This window comes from Vipera ursinii (genome assembly GCF_947247035.1).
Source record: "Vipera ursinii genome assembly, chromosome: 2".
NCBI classification, from domain to species: domain Eukaryota; kingdom Metazoa; phylum Chordata; class Lepidosauria; order Squamata; family Viperidae; genus Vipera; species Vipera ursinii.
Window position 1 is genome coordinate 56,024,888 of NC_139513.1, and position 23,445 is coordinate 56,048,332.

General features: G+C 38.7%; 1 protein-coding gene across 1 annotated transcript; it reads right to left on the reverse strand.

The window, feature by feature from the left end:
* Positions 1 to 265: 265 nt before the first annotated feature.
* On the reverse strand, positions 266 to 18,596 carry IP6K2 (inositol hexakisphosphate kinase 2). The gene is made up of 6 exons (XM_083355699.1): positions 18,532 to 18,596; positions 6,777 to 7,076; positions 4,453 to 4,675; positions 3,673 to 3,848; positions 2,048 to 2,223; positions 266 to 1,059 (listed from the first exon to the last, which is right to left on the reverse strand). Exons 2-6 carry the CDS (start codon positions 6,976 to 6,978, stop codon positions 562 to 564), a joined length of 1,275 nt encoding a protein of 424 aa, XP_083211825.1. The 5' UTR covers positions 6,979 to 7,076; positions 18,532 to 18,596; the 3' UTR covers positions 266 to 561.
* Between the last annotated feature and the right edge of the window lie 4,849 nt (positions 18,597 to 23,445).

Genomic DNA, 23,445 nt, shown 5'->3' on the forward strand with positions numbered 1-23,445 from the left:
ATACAAAGCTCCAATGCTCGGATTTTAACAAGGATGTGAGACATCCCACATATCGCATCCCACTTGCTGGGGAGGTGGGAAAGAAGTGTCAAATTTGTTTTACTGTATTTTTTGTGACCGTGTAGACCATGTACTAAGAATACATTAGCACTGTGTTTCGAAAATAACTTATGAGGACCTCAATTTAAACTTAAAGAGTGTGTAACGTAATAGTAACATCCAGGATATTTTAATAAATGACCGACAGATTAGAAAGAGGACATCATCATTTGCAATGAACAAAAATATTTTATTGATACATATACACACAGGAATAACGGAGGTATCTGGATAATCAAATATGGAATGTTTACGAGAGTTAAAATAAATAATAAAGATACCCAGATGTGTCAGTGCTAAATCTAGCACCACTAAATGGAAATGCCCTCTTTTGAACAGCTCTGACTCTGATGGGGCTATCCCAACACAGATTGTACAGGCTGCTACCACAAGAAAGTGGTCAGTATTTCTGGAATACAAAGAGTCATTATAGTGCTTTCTACAGTTTTGCATTCTAAATGTTTATCCGCTACTTTCGTCCCTTATTTCTTTAATAATAAGTATTAAGTTTTGAAGTCCAAAAACATAACCCGTATCTTGGCCCTCGTGCACCACGCTATCTTCTCCGTAATACCGGCATGTAGTGTGGGCAAAGTCTATCATTCGAACATCAACGGAACTAACTGTAGGCTTGTAGGCATATGCACGTGCCGATTCATCTGATGATTCTTCTGAAAGACCTTCAATGTCTTCTGGGTCCGAGTCCACCACAACATCTTGTAATTCCTTCCCATCGTAAATAATCAGCAAAGAGCTGGAGTAAAAGCGGTAGGATTCCTGCTTCTCTAAGACTGATTTTAATTCAGTTAGTTTCTTTAGAACAGGTTCAAAGAGTTCTCGTCGCAAATATATGCCATTATGAAAAAACTGGTAAAGTGCTTCTTTAAATCCTTGAACTGAAAGTTTTCTCCCATGATATTTATTCATAAACATTAAGTGGCCAGAACTTGGCTGATAAACCTGTAGAAAGAAAAAAGAAGGATCTATTAGCACTAAATACAAAGGTAGCACTGAAATAAAATGGTATTAATGGATTTGCAAGCTACTCTACGACAGCTGAAGCAAAGTGGAGATTATCCCACCTGCTACCAATTCTCCAATGCATTATTTCTTCCCCTGCAAAGTATTTTTTCAGATTTACACTGTTTAAAAATAAGATATAACTATTTTAAGTAGGATTATAAATGTTTGCCCACTGTTTTGAAAATCAAGTCCTAACATGCATGTCACTCCATAACTCAGCCCATAAATACAAGTATCAAGCCTGTGCTTGTTAACTGTGTTGGCAAAGTTACTGGCACTTAAGTACTACTGTTTAGCATATTCAGTGGCCTATCCTTGAAGGAGAAAAATAGTATTTAAAATTATAATCACATGGTGGCCCATATCACACCTAAAATAATACACAGAACAAATCTGTAGTTTGAAAGAATTGACCAGAATGCAACATTTTCTACTATTTTATTACAGTGAATCCAGACTAGCCAGCACTTGTAGATCAAAACATAACTCATATCTTGACCTCATGCATCATACTGTAATCATGCAGTGTAATTGCATACAATATGGACAAAAACTAATGTTCCTCAAACAAAACACGTAGTGAACTAAGGGTGAAGATCCTTGCTGCTGAGTGCTACTCTGATTATTTATCTTGAGTAATGAAATGTCTGCAAAAAAACAACCAAGCTCCGAGAGCACCAAGGACCCCTCATTTCTACCCTGAACTACAAATATTCTCCTGTATTGAACTAAGGGTTTTCACAGTAGTGTAAAATTGAAATGGATTTATTTTTATTTTTCACATTTCAAAACTGCCCATCTCTCTCACAGAAGAATGCTGGGTGGTGCACAAATACAAATAAGTAGATATTGGTTTCATACGTGGTCACTTTTAATTGCAAGCTGATCACACCAAGTATGAGTTGTTCCTCCGTTTAAAACTTACCTGCATACCACACACACGAACTCCTATAACTGCTGAAGTACTTTGCTGGCATTTCCGGATCTGATTAGCCTTTTTTTCTTCAGATGCATCATCTCCGTGCTGCCGGGTCCCCATCTTGAGATCCAACACACACGGCACCTCATATCGTGAGGTTAGGTTTTCCAGTAAAATAAATTCTATTTAGTTAAGGAAAAATAATATAAGTAGTAACTTGTTTACACTTGAAATAAAAATAAATCCTGTAAACCAGTATTCTCAACCTGTGGTCCATGGACCCCTGGGGGGCAGCAATGTCGTCACATGAAATCTGCGAAGGTTTAAAGAAATGTTATGATTTAAATCTTAAGTAAAGTCTTGGGGGTCCATGGCCATAAAAGGTATTTAAAGCGGGTCCATGGTGAAGAAAAGGTTGAGAACCTCTGCTGTAAACAATAACAGGGATTATCAATGAGTGGAATCTAACATGTTTGATGGGACTTTCTCCTCCACTCCTGGCCACTCTTGTTCCCTCAAAATCAGTTTTGGAGGTTTGGGTGACCATCTCTGCCAGGGGACAGATGGGATCGTCTCTCTGGGTAATTTGTCATTAGAACTAACCCACGGGGTTTGACTGAAATGATTTATTGTTGTGCACCACATAGAGTCCAGTCCCTCAGTGAAATGGGCGGCTATCTAAATTTTATTAGTAAATAAACAAACTAAAATATCTGCCTTCAACTGAAGATAAGCATGTTTATTACATTACGTTACAGAACTACCATTTTAAACTGAACTGGCTGCACATAAGCCATTTACAGCCTGGTATCTTGATTTTTAAATTGTACCAAAAAAAAGTCCAAGGAAATGACAAATATTATGAGAACACAACTGTTCAACAACTGTTCTCAAATCTTTGGAAAAACCCGCAGATTATCAATTAAAATATTATGAACAGACACTTCAACCAACCCCCCTCACACACAATCAAGATGTGATCAATTTACACTAAGTGGGGTTTAAGAATGAAATGAGAAGCTGTTTCCCAAAAATATAAAATGGAGTAAACTCGATAGGAAATAGCATCATTTAAGAAATATGTGCCTGTATCTTAAAACTATGCATAAAAAGGCAAATTGATCTTTGTACTGACAAAACCCAAAGCAAAACTGAGGTTCTGGGATGACAAGCAGTCAATGCCTCTGCTGGTGCTGAGAGAGTCGGTTCATAATCTAGATTTGAACTCTAGCATATTCTTAATTTTAAAATGAACTGATATAAATACAGACAACTGTCTTGGAATGCCTTTTGATCTGATACAGCTCCTTCTTTATTGCAGAAACCGACATAATAATCAGTCCTGTCCTCAAACAAGAGAGGACACAAGCTAATCACAAGAAGCGGCAAAGGCAATTGACTTGCAAGGATATGCTAGGGAATACCTCCTAAGAAATATTATAACAGCCGGAATGCTCAATAGCAGAAATAATCCTTTAACACTGGAGGAATGCATCAGACTTCCAGAGTTTGAAATGTATGTTTGCTTTAAGTAATTTAATATTTCCTAGGTTGGGTTTTTTTCCAGTCTTTGCACAAATAGTATAAGTAGTATAAAAGTATACAAGTAGTATAAAACACACAAAGGATACTATATTGATTTCGATGTTTTGCATTTTCCTTCATTTGCTGGAGTTGCTGCTGATGGCACTTCATACTCCAAGGATTATGGTGCTTAAACTGTGAACTGACATTCCCCTTTTTCTCAACAGTATAATACAATACTTCTGATTTCTTAAGCAATTCAAATTCTTCCTCTAATTTGTGACTGAAACATAAAAGCAAACAATGTTTGTGGTCAAATACAAGTATCAAATACTTTCAAATATAAACTAACTGTGAATTGAATAAGGTGCCAACTTTCACATTTTCTTCATATTTATAAATGAGTGATGACACTCATTGGTATTATTTAAACAATTTGCTCAAACTCTCTCAATCAAGATTTTAGCTTTTTTTCAAAGAGCACTTGCATCTTATCAAGGATGGTTAAGACACAAAAGTTCACACTGTAAAATATATTTTATAGCTTTTAAATGAGAATATGCTTTTCTGAGCATCAGACTAATGTAATAAAACCCAAATTTAACCCCTTATATAGTCATCTGATACCGCAAAAATTGTTAGAGCATTTTGTTACTTCAAAATGTAAAGTATATTTAATGATATAAATTGGCATAAAATTCTACTTTCAATGAGCTCATTCCAAGCAAGTACTTAGTATGCTCTGATCCCGCACAAAATTCCTCGATATAAAACATAGGTTTATGCTCCAAATTAAATACAGGTGAAACTGCTGGAGGTCTTTTACAATCAAGAAGGTTTAAGTATATATTTTCAAAAATGAGGAAGCAAAACATTCAGTCAATTACCTTTTCATTTTTTCTTCTTTTCTATGCTGCCTGACCCATTCTTTAGTTAACTTTTCATTTTCTAGCAAAACAGTCTTTTTATTACTCCACCGCAGCAATTTACTTTTTGGTTCACAGTCAGAATTATCTATACTTTCCAAGTTATCATGATCTCCATTTAATGGATAGGCTATTAGACACAAGTTTCCATCTTCATCCTCTTCAAAGCTTACAGATACCACACCTTAAGAAGAAACATGAGATACTCAATTAAGAATGGGAGAAGTAAAAACAAAAACATCACAACACAACATAATTTTGCACTAAGAATATAGCAACTTTGGTTTTTCTCTTACCCCAAATCCTTAGTTTTTTATCTTGCCACAGGCCAAAACTCATCTGTCAACCTAACAAATATCAAAACATCTAGACAAAGTTGACACCTCACAGAGAAGACAGTTTATCATGAAGACAACACATTAATTATACAGGAGGTTCTTCTCTTTCTTGTGAGCACAGTAAGAATCAAATAATAACAGGAGACATTTTCAATTATTGAAAATTTTTATTATGTTTTAAAAATCTGTCTTATCTGACCCTAGGAGAGATGTAAAACATTGCATATTTACATCTTGCAGGGGGATATGCCCTGCAGAGAAACACCAAAGGCTTTAGGTTTTGCTCCATAGCAAATCTAAAAGCATTCATCCAAAACACAGGCTTTTGGGAATATTCTTAATAGATTCCAGAGAAAAGGAAAAGCTTGCAAGAGTAGAGCAAAACAAGGAACAACATCACACATTACAACAGACAACTAATTCAAAGGCTTCCACTCAGAATCACCACGTTTAATTTACAATGGTTTATTTTTCCTCTGGGGAATAGATTTTATTGGTTTCAGTTACGTAGCATCTCATAAATGAAATAACAAAATGAAGTACAAAACAAATTTAACTCAAGATACATCAAAACATGGTGAACCTTGAAAGCATTTTTGCCTCCTCATCTCAAAGTCTCTAGAGCACTGCGTTACTTTTGAGAGGACAGTTCTGATAGGAATGCAGCCCCGTGCCATATAGAAAAGTTACGGCAGAAGTTGTAACAACTGGCTGAATGGGATATTTTTTTCCTCAGTTCTCTCTTTATCCTGAAATCAATCAATCTGCACATTCTTGCCGCTCATCACTAGAGTTCGTGGCGAGAGGCTGGCACTTCTGAGCAGGGCAGGCAGCTGTGGGGCCTACAGGAGCAAGGGTAGGGAGTGCAGAAGCTCTGACTGACAGTCCTGCTGCCCATAGGAGAAAGAGCTACAGGAAAGGGGGGAAGCCAGCTAGAAAATGGCCTTTGGCTTTATCCTGGAAAAAACAACAGAAATGGACCAAATAATGCTCCCCCCCTTAATCCCTCCCGTACATCTCCACAAGAGAAAAACCACACCTGCTAGTACAATTTATTACATTTAATCAATATCATAAAGCACACATTCAACTATTAATTCTGAAAGTTCATAATCATAAACATTCAAATATTCAGTAAGCATGAATACCATTACAGAAATACAGCTAAAAAGCATTTTATCTTAGTCTTTGTTCCAAATAATGTAGAACAATTGGGGAAAGGGTGGTTTATTAAATGAATAAATAGGATACAGTATCAAAACTTCAGAATTTCAAATTCAAGTTATTGATAATTAAATTTCCGTCTTGGTCAACTAATACAATGGTAAAAAGAACTGGAATATCCACTTCCACATACCATCAACCTTTACGGCCTCATCAACAGTACTTCACCTTTTGCCTACCTATTGGCCACAGTATTTTTTTTTCCATTTCCTTAAGGGTAAAAACAAGCTGATTATGTTTAACAGTAATTTTTAGTTTTCATTACTCTGACAACTTGTTTATATAGCACGATCGTAATGTAAGCATTAGAGATCATCTGAAAATCCTTGTTAAGCTTCCACTAGGCAGCATGCCTTATACAGTTTATTTAATACAAGTTTTTTTTTAAAAAAACAATATGGTTTAAAAATCAGCAAAGAAAAAAAAAGATTATTACTAAAAGCACTTACAAGCTGTTATCAATATACTTACCTACCTGTGCCTAAGGGCGATTTATAGGCTATCAGCAGCAGTGTTGTTCTACTCTAATGCTGTTAGTCAGCCCAAAGACCCACTGGCAAGCATCTCCACCCTGCATCTCCACAGCCTGGCTCAGACAACATCAAAATATATGAAAAGAAACCCCCTAAAATCTCTTATGCAAAAGAGATTTTAAGGACAAAAAGAACATTGGACTTTACTAAGTGGATTAAACCCAGCCCCCTTCTAAAGGTGGCAACATACCTTCATACTGAGGAGTGAATTTACGCATTTCGGCGGGGAGAGTCTCATAGAACTGATGTTCTCTCTGAATAAGGGGCTTACAGATGGTCTCGTCATTAAACCGGAGGACACAGGAGTGACCCCCGACCTGGTGAACAAAAGGCTCCAGGAGGACGCCTTTGGAATAATGCTCCACTTCCATAGCTCCAAATGCCGGACTCATCCTTGTAGGACATTAGACAGACCCAATGGGACGGTGGTGAAGGCAACTCTCACAGAACTGTTCCTCCAGAGAGTATTTTTTTCCAGGTTAGTAAGTCTCTAGAAAGAAAAAAGAAAAAATAATCCCTGTGTCTTTGTTCTATTTTGTCTGGAACACCAAAGCTAAAGATTCTTTCGTTGCATCCAGAAAAGAAGCAGAAGCGAAACTCTCGGCACAAAAGCTGAAACTGAAAACAGACAACCGGATCTGAGCACTTAGACAAACAGGAGTGAGGTCATGCAAAAGTCTGCACACCACGCCCCACATGGTATTTAGCCAATGAGCATCGGCAGAGAAGCACTAGGTGTGTCTCTTGCAAAGCAGGGAGAACGTCAGCAGAAAGAGGGGAGGAAAAGCGTTACTCACACTTCTTTCAGTGGTCATGTTTGCTTTCAGCCAAGTTTCTTATCGCACAGGGCAAAAGGAGATGCATTACCCTTTTCTACTTTTCCCAGTATCACAATACCGATAATGAGCTAAAAAGCATTGTAGCCTAGAGTTTCCATTTAATGTTTTTCCCTTTATCATCTAATACATGCACACAGACATTCACATACTATTTAAAATAAAATTATTGACTGTAGCCCTTCTAAAGCAACTCTTACCAAAAAACCAAAAATATTGCTTAAATAATAGTTTCCCTTTAATTCCTGGATTTTTTGAAGTGGACATCAGAGAGAAATACAGCACAGAACAAGAAGTAACAGATGGAAACTTATCAAGGAGAGATCCAACCTAGAACTAGGAAGAAGTCTCTTGAGTGCAAGAGCAATTCATCTTTTTTAATTTTTTGCTTTAATTTTAAATTGTTGTTTTAGAATTTTATTCCAACTGTTTTAATATGGGCAATTATTTAATCTTGTTTTAACGTTTGTATGTAGTATTTTATTCTGCCCTGTGAACCGCCCTGAGTCCTCAGGGAGAAGGGCGGTATACAAATATTATTAAATTAAAATTAAATTAAATCTGTGGAATGGCTTCCCTCCAGAAGTCGTGGGTGCTCCATCGTTGGAGATTTTTAAGAAGAGATTGGACAGCTATTTGTCCAGAATAGTACATGGTCTCCTGCTTGGGCTGGGGGTTGGACTGGAAGACCTCCAAGGTCCCTTCCAACTCCGTTATTTTGTTATTCTTGCTAAAAACCTCTTAAGGCTATCAACTTTAAATTCAAAAGTAAGTTGAAAAACTACTTCAACCATTCCAAAGATACTCTATGAAAGCACAGAGATCACATTTAAAAAAAGATTTCCTCATTTTTATGACTTTTGAAAACTTGCCATGTAATTTTACAAATATTTTTATCATTAACAAAAATGTCCCAAAAGCATACAAATGATTTTAAGTTTAACCTAGTAAGAATTTATGTACATGTAAGGAAATAATATTTAAAATTTTAAATAGTACAGTTAAAAATTCAAAGACCCACTACATTATTCAACGTATTATCTTTGAAGAAATAAAAAATATTGTTTCTTAGCAGTAAATATAAGGACCTTTATACAAATTAAGCTACTGATTTTATCATTTAATTTCTCTATCTAAAAACAACTTGGTGCTAATTGCAGAGTGCTAAAAAGCATTACATGAATAATAATTCACTTAATTCTAAGAGACCACAAAGTGTTCTAGGTCACAAACCTATTTTTAGACATACTTAAATATAAGATCACAATGTACAGAGCATATTAAGTCAAAAACGAATCTCACAGAATTAAGTTATGTTTATTTCCCAAGAAGTCCACCCAGGATTGCAACTATCCTGTAACTAATGCCAAGGCATTACAAAAACCATTCATTATTTTGTTTATCAATAGGTATATTTATAGAAGCATAGGGAGGGTGAGGAAGTGAGGCTTTCAACATTGCATAACAGAATCTGTGTATATCAACTTAGCAGATCATCATGATACCAGCATTAGAAACTCTATTAAGCAAAATATATTATTTAAATTTACTGAAATAAATGAAATGGAAGAATGCCTACTGTAGCATAACATTCATCTAAAAGGTAAGCAGTAAGCATTTTTAATATTTATTCTTCTAGCTTGTTACTAGGGCTAAAAGTTCTCAATTATTGCATCAAGCTCATTTCTGTAACAAAGAGGTGTCCAGAAGGTGGCACTGTTATTATTCTTCTGTCAAGAAAAAGTACTTATTTTTTAAGATGCAAGAGCTATGTGGGAAATCAAACACATCCTTGTAGAAGGTAATGGGAAACCATTTCCATATTAATACCAAGAAAAAAGCAGGGACTTATCCATTAGGTCACTAGAACTGAAGTTTGAAATGAAGACTTGACTTTATTTATGTCTAATCAGCTGGAGCATAAACCTGGTGGGCCTTATTTTCAAATAAGCAAAGATCTGTTGTTGTTGTTGTTTTAAAAAAAAACCTGATTTACATTTAAAAGTTACCAAGTTATATTCAAACAATTTTGCTCTAACACCGAAAAACACACTTTGACAGAGAGAGAACATTACACCCAGTAAAAATACCAAAATCGTATCCAGAACTCATGTTCTTCAGAGAAAAGCATACAAGAATAAAAAAGCATACTACTCTCGTCTCACAATCATCCCTTGTGAACTAATTATAACTTGTTTTCTTTCAGCATACCAAACAACGTCCATGGGGAATTTTGATATCTGTGAATTTACAAACCTGAAGCCTCTTATGTATTAGCCAGGGCATGATTCAACAGATCTGCATCTAAACACACATAATCATTAAAGTTCTGTCTTATGCTAGGTAAGCAAAATATTATCCATTTTTGTCAGAACAGTTTAAACAAAATATTTTGTAATACTCTAGTTAAGGTTAAGATAGAACCTTGAAAATGTTACATCTCCTTCATGACTGAAAAATGTTCATAAGGACAATATGACTTAAAGCAGGGGTCCCTAACCCCCAGTCCATGAACTGGTACCGGTCCATGGCATGCCAGCAACCGGTCCACACAAACAAGCAAAGCCCCATCGATGGGATGCAGGCACCACAAAAAACCACACCTGCTCCGGTCCATGGAAAATCCTCTCTCCGTGGAACCGGTCGGTCTCTGGTGCCCAAAAGGTTGGGGACCTCTTACTTAAAGAACATAAAACAGACTTGCTGGGATGACTCTTCTGAACTGGAATATAGGAATTGGAGGATATAATTTGTTCAAAGCATACAGAAACAATAGGAAGAGAGCTGTTGCACTAATGTTACAATTGTCCATCACTGCTCAAGAATCAAAGTGAATCAATTTGGCAATTTTGCAAAGAACATCTGGGATAAAATAAGTGGAGAGCAAATAAAAATACTATTGTTGAGATCTACTCTCATCTGCCTAATCCAAGAAAATATATGGACTACGTTTCGAAAAAGCAAAATGCACGTCTTTTAAAGAGGCGTGAAACATACTTTGGGTGTTGGATATTGATAAGCTCATCCTGTGAGGTGTGATGATGGGGCATTGCAACTGTTGTTATGTCTGTTTTTACTGCTATAAACCATTCAGAGTTGCATTTTTGTGAATTTGGCAGTCATGTAAATCCTGTAACTAAATAAGTAACTTTTATATTGTTCTTTCTTTTTTAGAGGTATAACCTTCTCCAGATTTCAAGGGAAACTAGAGCTAAGAGTAGTAGTATTTAAATTGTGTAGGATTTTAATAAATTCAGAACAACTGAACTATTAAAACATCAATACATCTTAATATGACAATAATATATTTTTTATTCCAAATAAGTTTATTTTATCACCAGATTTAACTCTAAGGTGAAATAATTTTAATTCCAATGTCCTTTTTTATATGACATTTCTCCACCCACCCACCTCTCAAGAACTAGAGCAATCAAAGTGATTAAAAGGAAAAGCTCTAAGTCTCTAACATAAGAAGCATCTGTAACTATCCATAGCAAGATCAACTGCTAGAAAACATCTTATTTATTCTTAACCTCCCAATGGAATAATAGAGAAGCTTTGGCTATAAAGAATTGCCATGATTTAGATCTTGGTTGATTTAGCACGTTTGTCTCTTCCTGATTAGAAAACCCTAGTTCAACGTTTAGCTAAAGAGGCTAAAAGTCCATTTATCAGCATTAGATGGCATATACGAATAGAGACTTTTCAAGATGTTAAATTCCCAGAAGTAAACAACAGGGGAAGAAATAAGCCTGATTTTTAAAAAACTAAATCCAAATAAATCTGTCCAGAATTAACTAGATAAAATGGGTGGCCTATGAATATATATTAAAAAAACCAGTCACTGCATCCTTCTACAAAATTTTACCGTGGAGATAAATATGCAAATTACTTCAATTTTTTTAAAAAATATTGTTAAACATATATGAAATTAAGTGCCAAGATTTATCAAATAAATTATATGGGAACATGATTATATAAACCTGAAATTAACAAGAAAGCTAGTTTGGTCTAGTGGTTGGTCTACCATCCCAGACTGGTCTCTTAGCAGCCATATTTGTCTTTTTTGTTGTTGTTGTTTGCTTGTGGCCTGCAGCCCACCCAACTATTTAATACATAAGAATGCCTCTACAGGCTAAGTAAAATCCAAACACATTCGATACTTAAGGGTAGGGTTTTGTCTTCATTTTTTGTTTCCATTTTTTATCATTATAAGGATGTCACTAAAATAGGTGATGCAGAAAGTCCCAACTAAAGTGTCAGTGGGTCCTATAGACCAGAGGTCCTCAACCTTTTAGGCACCAGGGACCGGTTCCATGGAGAGACTTTTTCACCAACCGGAGGGGGTGTGGTTTTGTGTGTTGCCTGCATCCTACGGATGGGGCTTTGCTTGTTTCTGTGGCCCAGCTGCTGGCATGCCGCGGCCCAGTACCGGTAAATGGACCGGGGGTTGGGGACTCTTCACTAAGGATTCAGAAATCCCTCATTTAGATTATTTTTAAATTCTTTCTATGAGTGTTGAAATCTTTACTACACCCATTTACTTCAGGAAAACTGCAATAAATTATGTGATACTACAGTTACAGCAAAACAGATCCAGATGATATATTAGTGCAATGTTTGTCTCTGTGTCAGCTGTGCCCTTTTCTGGATTGTAAGGCCTTGCACTCAAGACACTCATGCCCTGGTCATCTCTCATCAGGATTAGTGCAATGAGCTCTACATGTGAGCTACCTTTGAAGAATATTTGGAAGCTACAATTGGTCCAGAATGGAGAGGCATTGATAGTTCTATCGCTCCCTAGGGTGGCATATGTAACACCACCGTTATATGAGCTGTTATGCCAACAGGTCCAATTCAAGGTGGTGGTTGTCACCTTTAAAGCCCTTTATGATATAGTATGAGGAATTATTTTGACCTACAGGACTGGCATGTCCCATTCATTCTGGCAGAAGGAACCTATTGCGAGGCCCCATCACACAAGGAATTTTGGCTGAAGGAGTCTAAAAGAAAAGTGTTTTCTGCCACAGTCTTTAAAACATCTTGCCCTGGAGGCAAGATCCATCCCTATCCTTTCTGGTCTTAAGAAATAGGCTTAAAACCTGGCTCTGCCACTGGATGTGGGGACCCAGTGGAAAAGCTATAAGCTGGAGGTAATTTTATTTTATTTTTTTAATCCCATTTATATCCCGCCCTTCTCCGAAGACTCAGGGCGGCTTACAAGCTTAGCAATAGCCTTCATTCTATGCATATGCCTGCTTATTAGGGCTTTCGCCCCCCCCCCCCCCAAGCGGCATTATTACAAAGTCAGCTTATTGCCCCCAACTATCTGGGTCCTCATTTTACCTACCTCGGAAGGATGGAAGGCTGAGTCAACCTTGAGCCTGGTGGGATGCGAACCTGCACTAATTGCAGGCAGCTGGTGTTACTTAAGGATGCATTAGCCCACTGCTCCACCAAGGCTCTTTTTAATTGGTGCAGTAACAGAAAAGGCACCAACCTGCTCTGCTCTGAGGCCATGATTTTTTTTCTTTGTATTTTATCCTTTGCAATTTTACTTTTTATATTTCTAATTTTTATTACATTGTAAGTCACTCGGTCACTTTGGAAAGTGAGGTGAGCGGCATATAGATTTAATTACATGTAGTATCAGTAGATATACACACAATACTACATAGACAATGTTATCATAGACATATATTAAGTTTAGGTAACAATGATGCCATTGTGTGTAGGCTTTTGTCCTTCTTAAGATAATCATCTCATTAACCACAAGCCTTTTTTATATTTGCAAATCTATGCATCTATCAGCAGTCCATCCAGTTGCTGCTACATGCAAGGATAGCCAACATTATATTAATGCTAATCTTTTGAACTACAATAAAAGGAAAAAAGTAAGACAGACTTCAATATTTCAAATAAGTTATAAATGTCAACGATGACAGTATTAACCTGATGTTCAGCAAGTATACAGCAACCTGATGTAAGAAAAGCAGTGTGAAAAACCCTGTACAAGAGCCATTTTAGCAGTTAAAATTTGAGCATATAAACAGTGCTTGTCAGTTCAACATGAAGTTTATCAGGTAAGCTGAATTAGTGAAGTGAAAGTATTGATATCACTAACTAAGGCTATCGGATCATACATTTTAGTTACTTTCTTCCAATGATTTTCATTTACCAAAAAATCTGAACTTCAGTTAAGAATGTAAAACACTTACCGTATATACTGTAATACATATTTTTAAATATGTGGAATCAACCATCCATAGGAGCCTTGGTGGAGCAGTGGGTCCACCAGGCTCAAGGTTGACTCAGCCTTCCATCCTTCCGAGGTAGGTAAAATGAGGACCCAGATTGTTGGGGGCAATTAAGCTGACTTTGTAATAATGCCGCTTGGGGTGTGTGTGAAAGCCCTAATAAGCAGGCATACACATACAATGAAGGCTACTGCTAAGCTTGTAAGCCGCCCTGAGTCTTCGGAGAAGGGCGGGATATAAATGGGATTAACATAAAATAAAATAAAATAAATTCTTTTTCTTACAGGCCTATTACAGCATCTATCAGATTCTAAGGGCTCATCTTCATGTCCTTCTAAGCGAAATATAAAGATGCCTTGCTATTGCACATCCTCATGATTTCACCTTCAAATGACACCTGGCCCAGCATGGAGGCAGCTTAAATTTGCATCTAACTTCAAAAGACCATGTGAAAATCCTCCTTGGGAAAAAACAGGAGTGATACTTGTCCCATTTCTGTTAGCACTTCACCGTGCCACAAAAACCAACAATCACTGCTTTACAATAAATTTCTAGAACAGAACCGGTTGAAAATAGGCTCCTTGTGGATGGCTGAAAAGGCCAATAAGAATAGAATCAATTTTCCTATTGCATAAGTGTTAGCTGCCTGCATTTAATGTTGATCTAAGACTTATTTTCTGGGACAAGTGACATATAAGAAAGACTTTCACTTGCAGACTTCATTATTTGTGGAAATGGCATAAGAACATAACCCAGGGTTACTAAATTGACTCATATAATATACTGACTATAAATAGAACGCATGGACTGGATTTGCACAACACATTAAGACTAAAATCTAATGGTCAGATTTGCAGTTCACTATGCATGAAATCATAAAATATGCCAATTTACAGAGGTTTCTATAAAGCAGAAAAATTGTTTTGAACTCAAAACCAACAGGAAATTCAGGTTGTCTTGCACTTATTTTAAGTCAGCAACAATTCAATAGAAGCATTATCTCCTCTCCCAACTTAACATAACCCCCTAACCAATCCTTTTCCTTTCTTTCTAAATAGCCAATGTTTAGATATCCTACAGACCTGCCTGCCGCAATCCCAAGGCCTTCCTGTGACGGTGCAGTGGTTAGAATGCAGTATTGCAGGCTAATTCTGCCTATGGCCAGCAGTTCTATTCTCACCAGTAGTTCAATTCTCACCCGCTAAAGTTTGACTCAGTCTTCTATCCTTCTGAGGTCGGTGAAATGAGGACTCAGATATGAGGACTCAATATGCTGAGATTATAAACCACTCAGAGTGCTATTGCTATATGAGTCATGCCTTTGATCCAGAAAGCACCATTCATTCATTTCAACAAAACTTCAAATTGCATCACACATATGCTAAAATACTTCTAGGGCAGTGGTTCTCAACAATTTCTTCACCATGGACACCCTTTAAATACTTTTTGTGGCCATGGGCAATGGCCATGGACCATTAAGACTTAAGATTTAAATCATAACATTTCTTCAAGCCTTCGTGGACTCCATGATGACATAGTGTCCCCTCAGAATCCGTGGACCACAGGTTGAGAACCACTGTTCTAGAGCATAGTCCTGCAATCTGGTACCCTCCATATTTTTGGAACTACCTCTCCCACAATTCCAAGCAAGCATGCTCATTCATGAAAAACTGTGTCATGATATAATGGTGAATTGTGCTCACTCCCGTAAAATAACGTGGTGAGTAATGCTGGAAATAAAAAGTTCTCCTTAGAAGAGGGTTGTTGGCAGGTCTATATGCACAGATTAGCATTATCTGTGGATCCAAGATGCAAATAAAATTATTTGATACAAAGGTAATTTATTGCATATCCGAATATATTCTTATCACATTCTTTACCACAGTTGAACATTTAGATCCACTGAGATTTACAATTAAAGCTTGCTACTGCAGCTTTATCTTGTTTGAACAAAATCTTGACACATCTTTTTTATCAATACCAGTTATTTCTGTGATTCCAGCACTAAGAACGTATCAGCTGCAATACCTTCTAAGCTTATCTATAATGGCTAGCCTAAGTCATGTTTTTTTTTTCCTGTACACTGGATAGGTCAAATCAATAAAGCAGATTCTCTCAACATTGTGGAAGGCTCAGTTGCTTTTCAGTTCCATTAATTCTTTGCAACTGATAAATGCAGCAATACTGTACCTGTTTGTTACATCATTATCTAGCCACCTGCTCTTTGCAAGAGTTCAGATTAAACCAATAGATGATTGTGCAGTCTCTATTTGACCACTTCTACTAAAAGGCTAATTAGCTCTTTTAGTAAACCACATGGAATGTTTTGCATTTTTCAATCACAGCATACAGTAGAATCCCTGTGTTTATTTTATGGTGCACACTGATCTAATAAAGTTAAACAGTATTCATTAATATTTGGATAGGGACCATTGTAAAATCCCATTAAAGGAAAGAAAAGAAAAAAGACAACTCAGGAAAAAGACAATGGAAAACCCTTTCTGAATTGTTGCTAAGAAAATGACATGGTTTTGTCCAAGGAGTTGAGCTCAAATCAAGTTTTTTTTACCTTTATATTACGGTATGTAAACATAGCCAATATTAAGCTAAGACAGGAAATGTAAGTTATGTTTCTACACTGATCACATCTTTGATTCCCTGAATGTACTGCAGTTCCCATACATATTTTTATTTATTCAACCTGTAATTAAATCCATGTACTTTTTATTATTTGTTAGATAGATTTATGTCCTTTCTTTTCACCAGGACTTAAAGTAGCATACATTCCATTTTTTCTTAAAACCATCTCCATGAAAGGCAACATATTCTACATTTATTGAGAGATAACTTGCCTGTAAGTCACAAAGTAAATTTCTGTGCCCAAGAGTGTTCCTGAATCTAGGTTCCCTGGTTCTACTCCACCTCAACTATACATGGTAGTTATTTTTGCACTATTGATTACCACACTGAGGTATCATATAAGTACTAAGTTGACAAAAACAATTGAGTAGTTGTAGTAATAATATATTAATCTTGCATGTCACTCAAGTCTCAATTATTCTGTAACGTACTGGCATTTGGTGAAGTTTAGCAAGAGCAAACATTATTTTTATTCATGAGAAGAAATCTCTTTAATATGAAGGCTTTTGTATCTTACAAAGTGGCTATGGTTTCATTATTCCATGTATACCTTAATACAGTTCATTTCAATGTGTCTGCACTGTTTTGTCGCTATGTATTGCTTTGAGCTCCTTGTTCTGAAAAAAGGAGCACATGTGCACTGTTATTAAGTGATTGCCAAGAATCCAGCATTTAGTCTGTGCATCAAACTATAAATTCAAAATGCATGTAGAAATGGGCAAAACTACTGTTCTGTGGAATAGATCTTTTTTAGCTTGGTGCCTTCTACAGCACATTTTGAAGAGAGTTCGAACTTTATTGAGCTGGTCCCAAATACATAGCTGAAGAGGCTTCTATTATTTATAATACACTGTATTACTTATATGATATGCATCCCAACATATAGTTCAGAAGAACCTATAAAAAGCAGACTCAGTTTTAAAACATCAGAGTAGAAATACAGAACACCATTAATGTCAGCAGTGCATAACAAAACAACCTAATACCAAAAAAAAAAGGCCAGGTATGTGTTTTTATTTAAATGCAAAGTAATATATTTTCAGCATTTTATTTTACGAGTCCATCAATGGAGAAGTCCATTTAAAGTTACACACCTCAGGGGAAAAAGCTTTGCACGAAACACAATTCAAAGCGTTTCAAAACTGGCAATGCAAAAATGTAAACACAACAGAAGGACGTGAGTATGCGAAGAGAGAAAGGCAGGCACGTGTGCATCTTTTAAAATTCCCCAGGAACAATGAGTCATATTATTTCCTGTTGCAACAGAAGCTTTGAAACTCGTCGTCCACATTCAAGTTTTAATTAACCCATCTTCTTCTGACGCGCTGCTCCAGTGCACCGATTTTTATCCTCCTGGCTGGACCTTCTAGCTCAGGGGTCGGCAACCTCGGCTCTTTTATGACTCGTGGACTTCAACTCCCAGAATTCCTGAGCCAGCTATGCTGGCTCAGGAATTCTGGGAGTTGAAGTCCACGAGTCATAAAAGAGCCGAGGTTGCCTACCCCTGAGCTATACTAAAAGGCTAATTTTCGAACTAGAGAAGAAGGAGGATGCTTCTTTTTGCCGGCCGTTATTTTGAAACACGCACCCCCTACACACACACACACACACACACAAAAAAAAAATCTCCTCTGTTTGCTAAATGCCTTCCACGCACCTTGCATCCCACTCCTGAGCCACCCCTATGAACGGGAGTTGTGCAATGCCAATTCTACCGGCTGGGCCATTCGAAAGAAGCCGGCGAGAAAGCCCACACGGATCCCAAGCGTACCCGGGCGGGCAGCCGTCTGGACACAGGCAAAATTGCTTTCTTATTGCAACCTCCCAGACTCACCCTTGAAACTTCGCTCGAGAGGGAGACAGCGTTGGTATGCCCTACAACCCTGGGATTCCTTTTCCACCAACCTCGAAATCGAAAAGCTCGCCCGGGCCGCCCCCACACCTTGGAAGTAGGACGCGGGGAGCAAGAAGGAGCCAGTTTCGACTGCGTTCCCTCAGTAAAAAAAAAAAGGGGGGGTGAAACTGGCAGCCCCAAACCGCTGCCAGTTATTTTAAGACGTACGAAAAGGCAGCGCGTCTAATACGGCTCTGGCAACCCATTGCAGGAATAAAGGGCACCGGATACGATGCGGCTCTTTCGGCTTTGCCACCTTACCGAGCACGCTCTGAGGGGAAAAAAATACACAAAACACGAATAAAGCTTCCTCATTACCTTCCAACCGGCTCCAAACCAACAGCCACCTCAACTCTTTTGTTCCTCACAGGCCAAAATGGCGATGCGGAGCGGGACGGCCCTTCCCCCGCGGATAGAGGGTAAGCCCCGCCCCGCCCGTCGCCATTGGCTCAGGGGGAGTCAGCCTCTGCTGATTGGAGGCGAAGGTACCAGACTCTGTTACTAGGGGAGCCGAGGCGGGCGGCCGGGCATCGTGCGCCGCGTGATGATGGGGAAGGGGAGGGTTAGAAGAGGAGAGAAGAGGACTTGGGGAGACCAGCAGAGTGTGGGGGGAGGGGCCGTACAAGAGTGGCGGGCGACTGGTAGCAACCACAAGCGGAGGGAGGGGAGAGCGGGAGGATGTTTCCTAAAGGAATTGTAGCCCCCTGGAAGCTTACTTCGAGTCCTTCAGCTGTTGCCAATGCTATTTTCCATCAACATATGTCATACCCAGCCTTAGGCAATGTCTCATCTTTGTTTTCATTCCGAAAAGCCTGGGTTCAAACAAATTTGTCGGTTTCCTGTTCTTTCCTGGCATAAAAATAATAAAAGCAATAAAATGCAATTTTCTATATAGGTTAGAGCCAGGAATTCATTGAAGTGGTTAACGGGAGAAGAAGTTTCTACACTTAGGGCATCCCAATACAAGTGCCAAATGGAGAAGGTGCTTGATCTCTACTTGCCTGCACATTGTCCCTTGTCTATGAGCTCAAAAAGCCTGTGCATTTTTCTTATCCAGATTGCAGTGCTGTGTCAGGGCACCTGATTGGTTGTTAAATTTCCATTCCTCTCAAATATCACAGATCACAGGCAAAGCTACCCCCAACTGGAATGAAGACCAATTTTAGAGGTTTTCTCTTATTATGCAATCAGCCCCATGGCCTTAGCTAAGTCATGCTGTCAGTTGCAATGGTGCAAAACTACTCGTTGCTTGACAACAGTGCCAAACCTACAGAACTTCCTCTGCAGATACACACTTTCCAATATGACTTCCTGATGGGACCATATCTGCAGTTGTAATGGTCATTCTTGCTGGACAGTGATATATACCTATTGGCTCCTGAAATCCCTTAGTGCTCTGAATTCCATACACAACAAGGCTTCCTCACTGCAATGTGCTGCCAGCCCAGAGAAAGTCTGATTCTGTGATTCTAAGCAGTGGCTATGGTATAGCTTCAAGATCGTGCTGGCCAGTAGATCCTTTTCCTCCTCTTCAGTCTCTAGGTTTCTTACCTGATAGGCTGCAGATCCATACACAGTAATTCAAGGGGGACTTCAATTGACTCTTTTGCAAACATCATGGCAACCATCCCGTGCCCATTAGCCCCCAAGGTTTCCAACCAGAAGAAAGTTGTGGGTGACTGTGATCAGCCATGTTGGAAGGACTGCCAAGCTGTGGGTATTGACCCATGTGCCCAGCACTGATCTTCATAGCATAATATCCTCCTGCTGCTGCATGCCACAGGCTGCTGTTTCCCTTTGCAAGGCACTTGGAAGGTGTTGAACCACAGGAAGGAAGAGCGGGCTGTTCATCAGACAGCAATTTTGTGCAGGGGGTGGAAGATCCTTCTTCACCTTTCTACTGGCCCTCAATCATATCTGGTTTGATATCATACAACCATTCCTTATCTGGGTTGTACCACCATGCAAAAATGCAGATTGGCTTCTCTACCAGCACAGAGTGATCTTTCATAAGTCCAGCTATGGACTGCCAGGATACAGTCATCAGCAAAAGGCCAATAGCCAACTATAATCCATAACCACATCTTATATAGAACCTACATTTTATTTAGTTAGTGGTCATTTGCAAGGCATTAGGAAAACGTGCATGTTGTATTATCAAATGTACAAATTGTCCTTTGCTGTTTTTGAATAAGTGTTAGGGGACTAATATGAACATTATGCAGGAACTGAAACTACTCCAAGTGTTGTGGTCCATGTATGTGCAACTGCCGAGGAACTAGAAGCAGAAGAAATTACAGAAGGAGTCAAGAATCCAAAAACAAAGTGTTCCCACTAGACTCATTATACTCCAGCACACTGAAGATAAACTACATAAAGCTTTCAGTTCCAAGCAGACAAGGGCCGAGGAGGCACTGGAAAAAAGGACATGTCATGAACTATGATGTATAGGTGGAAACAGAAATTCTTACAAAGAGATCCTTTTTAGACAGTGAAGTTTTCCATGTGTTTGGGTATTTTTAAAGGACTTATAATAGACTTCTTGAACTGTTTTGTAAAATAATCAAATTGAGGCACCAGTATAGACCTATATACTTGGTGTTTAGGTATTCAGATATTTTAGATTTTAGTGCAAAGCATAGAGTCTTCCCTGCTTATGTCTCTGTCCTATGTTAAATTATTCGAATTCATAAGCTAGTATTGTTGAATTTCTAAAATGCAGTCACATCTTATTGGAATCAATGAATCATATTAGTATGCGTGCTAGGGACTGCAGCTGGCATATGGCATTTGGAAATACAGCGAATGTTTAAAACCTGAATTATGAAAGAGTTGATCATTTTTCAGATTAGATTTTAGACGCAAGATTGCCTTCTTGCAAGCCAGGTTTTGAGCTGTAAGGGACAGAGGGACCCAAAGTTGCATTCCTGAGGCAATCATTACCCCAACTTACACAGATGTAATTAGCAAAGTGTCTCCTGCCTTGTCATGCATGAATATGCAGGCAAGCTCTTCTACTCACAGAGAACTGTACAGTACATAGAGGAATGTTTCAGTCCAGGCCATCATGTGACACTCCCCCCCTGACAGATCGCAGCAAGGGTATGGTGGGGGAGGACCCTGGCTTGAGGGGAAGAAAGAACATGATGTTTCCCCCTTTCATGACTGTCTAGTCTTGCATTGGCAGGGAGTGTGTAGGAAGAATGCTACAGTTTGCATGTCTTCAGTCTGAGTGCTCCACCTCCTTGGCACTCTGTTTACCCAGCATAGAACCCACATTTTAAGCAGAGTAGTAGCAATAGCACTTAGACCAGGGGTCTTCAGATGTGGCCCTTTTATGACTTGTGGACTTCAACTCCCAGAATTCCTCAGCCAGTGTGCCTGGCTGAGGAATTCTGGGAGCTGAAGTCCACAAGCTATAAAAGGGCCAAGTTTGAAGACCCCTGACTTAGACTTATATATCACTTCACAGCGGTTTACAGCCCTCTCTAAATGGTTTACAGAGTCAGCCTATGGCCCCCAACAATCTGGGTCCTTGTTTTACCAACCTTGGAAGGATAGAAGGCTGATTCAAATTTGAGCCAGTTAGGATCAAAGGAATCAAACTCCTGGCAGTGTGAGGAGAGTTAGCCTGCAATACTGCATTCTAACCACTGCACCACCACAGCTCTCAAGCAGTTTTCTCTCTTCTCCATGTTGTCCCACCATGACATTTTGCTGGAAACTTATTAAGTATTATAAAAATGGTGGACTCTGGAATGAGCAAGGGGGCACAGAGAAATATAGCAGAGCAGTGGAACAGCCAGGATGACTAACCATGGAAACCTAAGGGAACAATGAGGCAGCAGAGAGCCTTCATGGGAGATGAAAAGGGCAATGACATATTCTAGAGGGGGAAAAATCAATGCTATTGTAAAAGCTCCTACTTCTGAGAATTCTGCAATTGAAAAGTGCTTTGGTGGGCTCTTCCAGATTCCATCTTGCCCACACTTTCCTACAATTGGCCTACAATTCCAATGAGAGCCTATGGGAACCATAGTAGCTTCAAACCTCTCTATGAATTGTTTTCAGGTACAAAGCCCTCCATGGCAGCAGTTCAGAATGGAAAAACAAAACATATATACCATACATGTTCACAAAGCACCCTAAGAATCACTGGCCCCACAGTTTATTGTGGTTCAGCCCGATGTAGCTAATTCAGAGACCTGGTCATTGAAACAACAGGATGGTATGATAAATGATATTAACTGGGTGAGAGGGAAGTCACATTTTACCAAGCCACAGAACAACTGTGGGATATGAGTTGCTAGTATTGATGAAATGATGGAAATGAGGAAGATATGTGCTTATATAGTACCATCAAGCAGTTGACAGAATATATATATATATATTTTAAAAAATAAAAGGTTGAAAAAGTTTCTCCTCCTTCAGATCTTCATACAGGAAAGCCCTGAATGGGCAGAGAGGAGGGTGGCTCTGGCACAAGGGGAAAACAGTGTCAAAGGTCCCAGCTGCTTCTGCACAGAATGAGTCACACCCAGCAATTAGTCCAATGTGAACCAACTTAGCACTCCATGGTGAGTGTACATTCCAGCAAAAGATGTAAAATAATGGAAAACTTTGGTAGAGGATTTACTGAGCAGTTTCTGATGCACTTTTCCTATTCTGTAGGTGCTGTGTGGCTTTGTTGTGAATGTCTGAAATATTGGGATTTCACCAAACTCACATAGCAAGTTTTCTTAAACAGGCTGCCCCAAAACACAAAGCGGAGGGGGGGCGCTTAGGAGGGGGGACTTCAGTCAATTAACCAGCTCATTCTTGTTTTCCTCAATTCTGTAAAAAAAAAAGCAGAGGGATGAATATGTTTTCCCCAACATCACTGCTAGTTACTTTAGCCAGCATGGGGGATCAAAGGGCACCTCATGCAATGTTGAAATAAGTTAATAATGTAAATGACATTATTTTCTAGGTATAGAAAGGTAATAAATTTCCTTTTCTTTAAAAATGACCGTCAATTTTTTAGAGGAGTTCTGGTGTCCAGAGTCAGGCCTGAAACTCTGAAGCCTCAAATTAAAGTGAGCCCTTCTGTTTTCAAGAAGATGCTACGGCAGCAGCCCAGGGCCAGGGTGGGGGGGGAGTGGGGGTTGGGAGGAGGGAAGGACCACCACTCAAGCTAGGAATTGAATCCTACTGTGTCTTTAAACTGCCACAGAGTTATTCTATCTTTTTCTG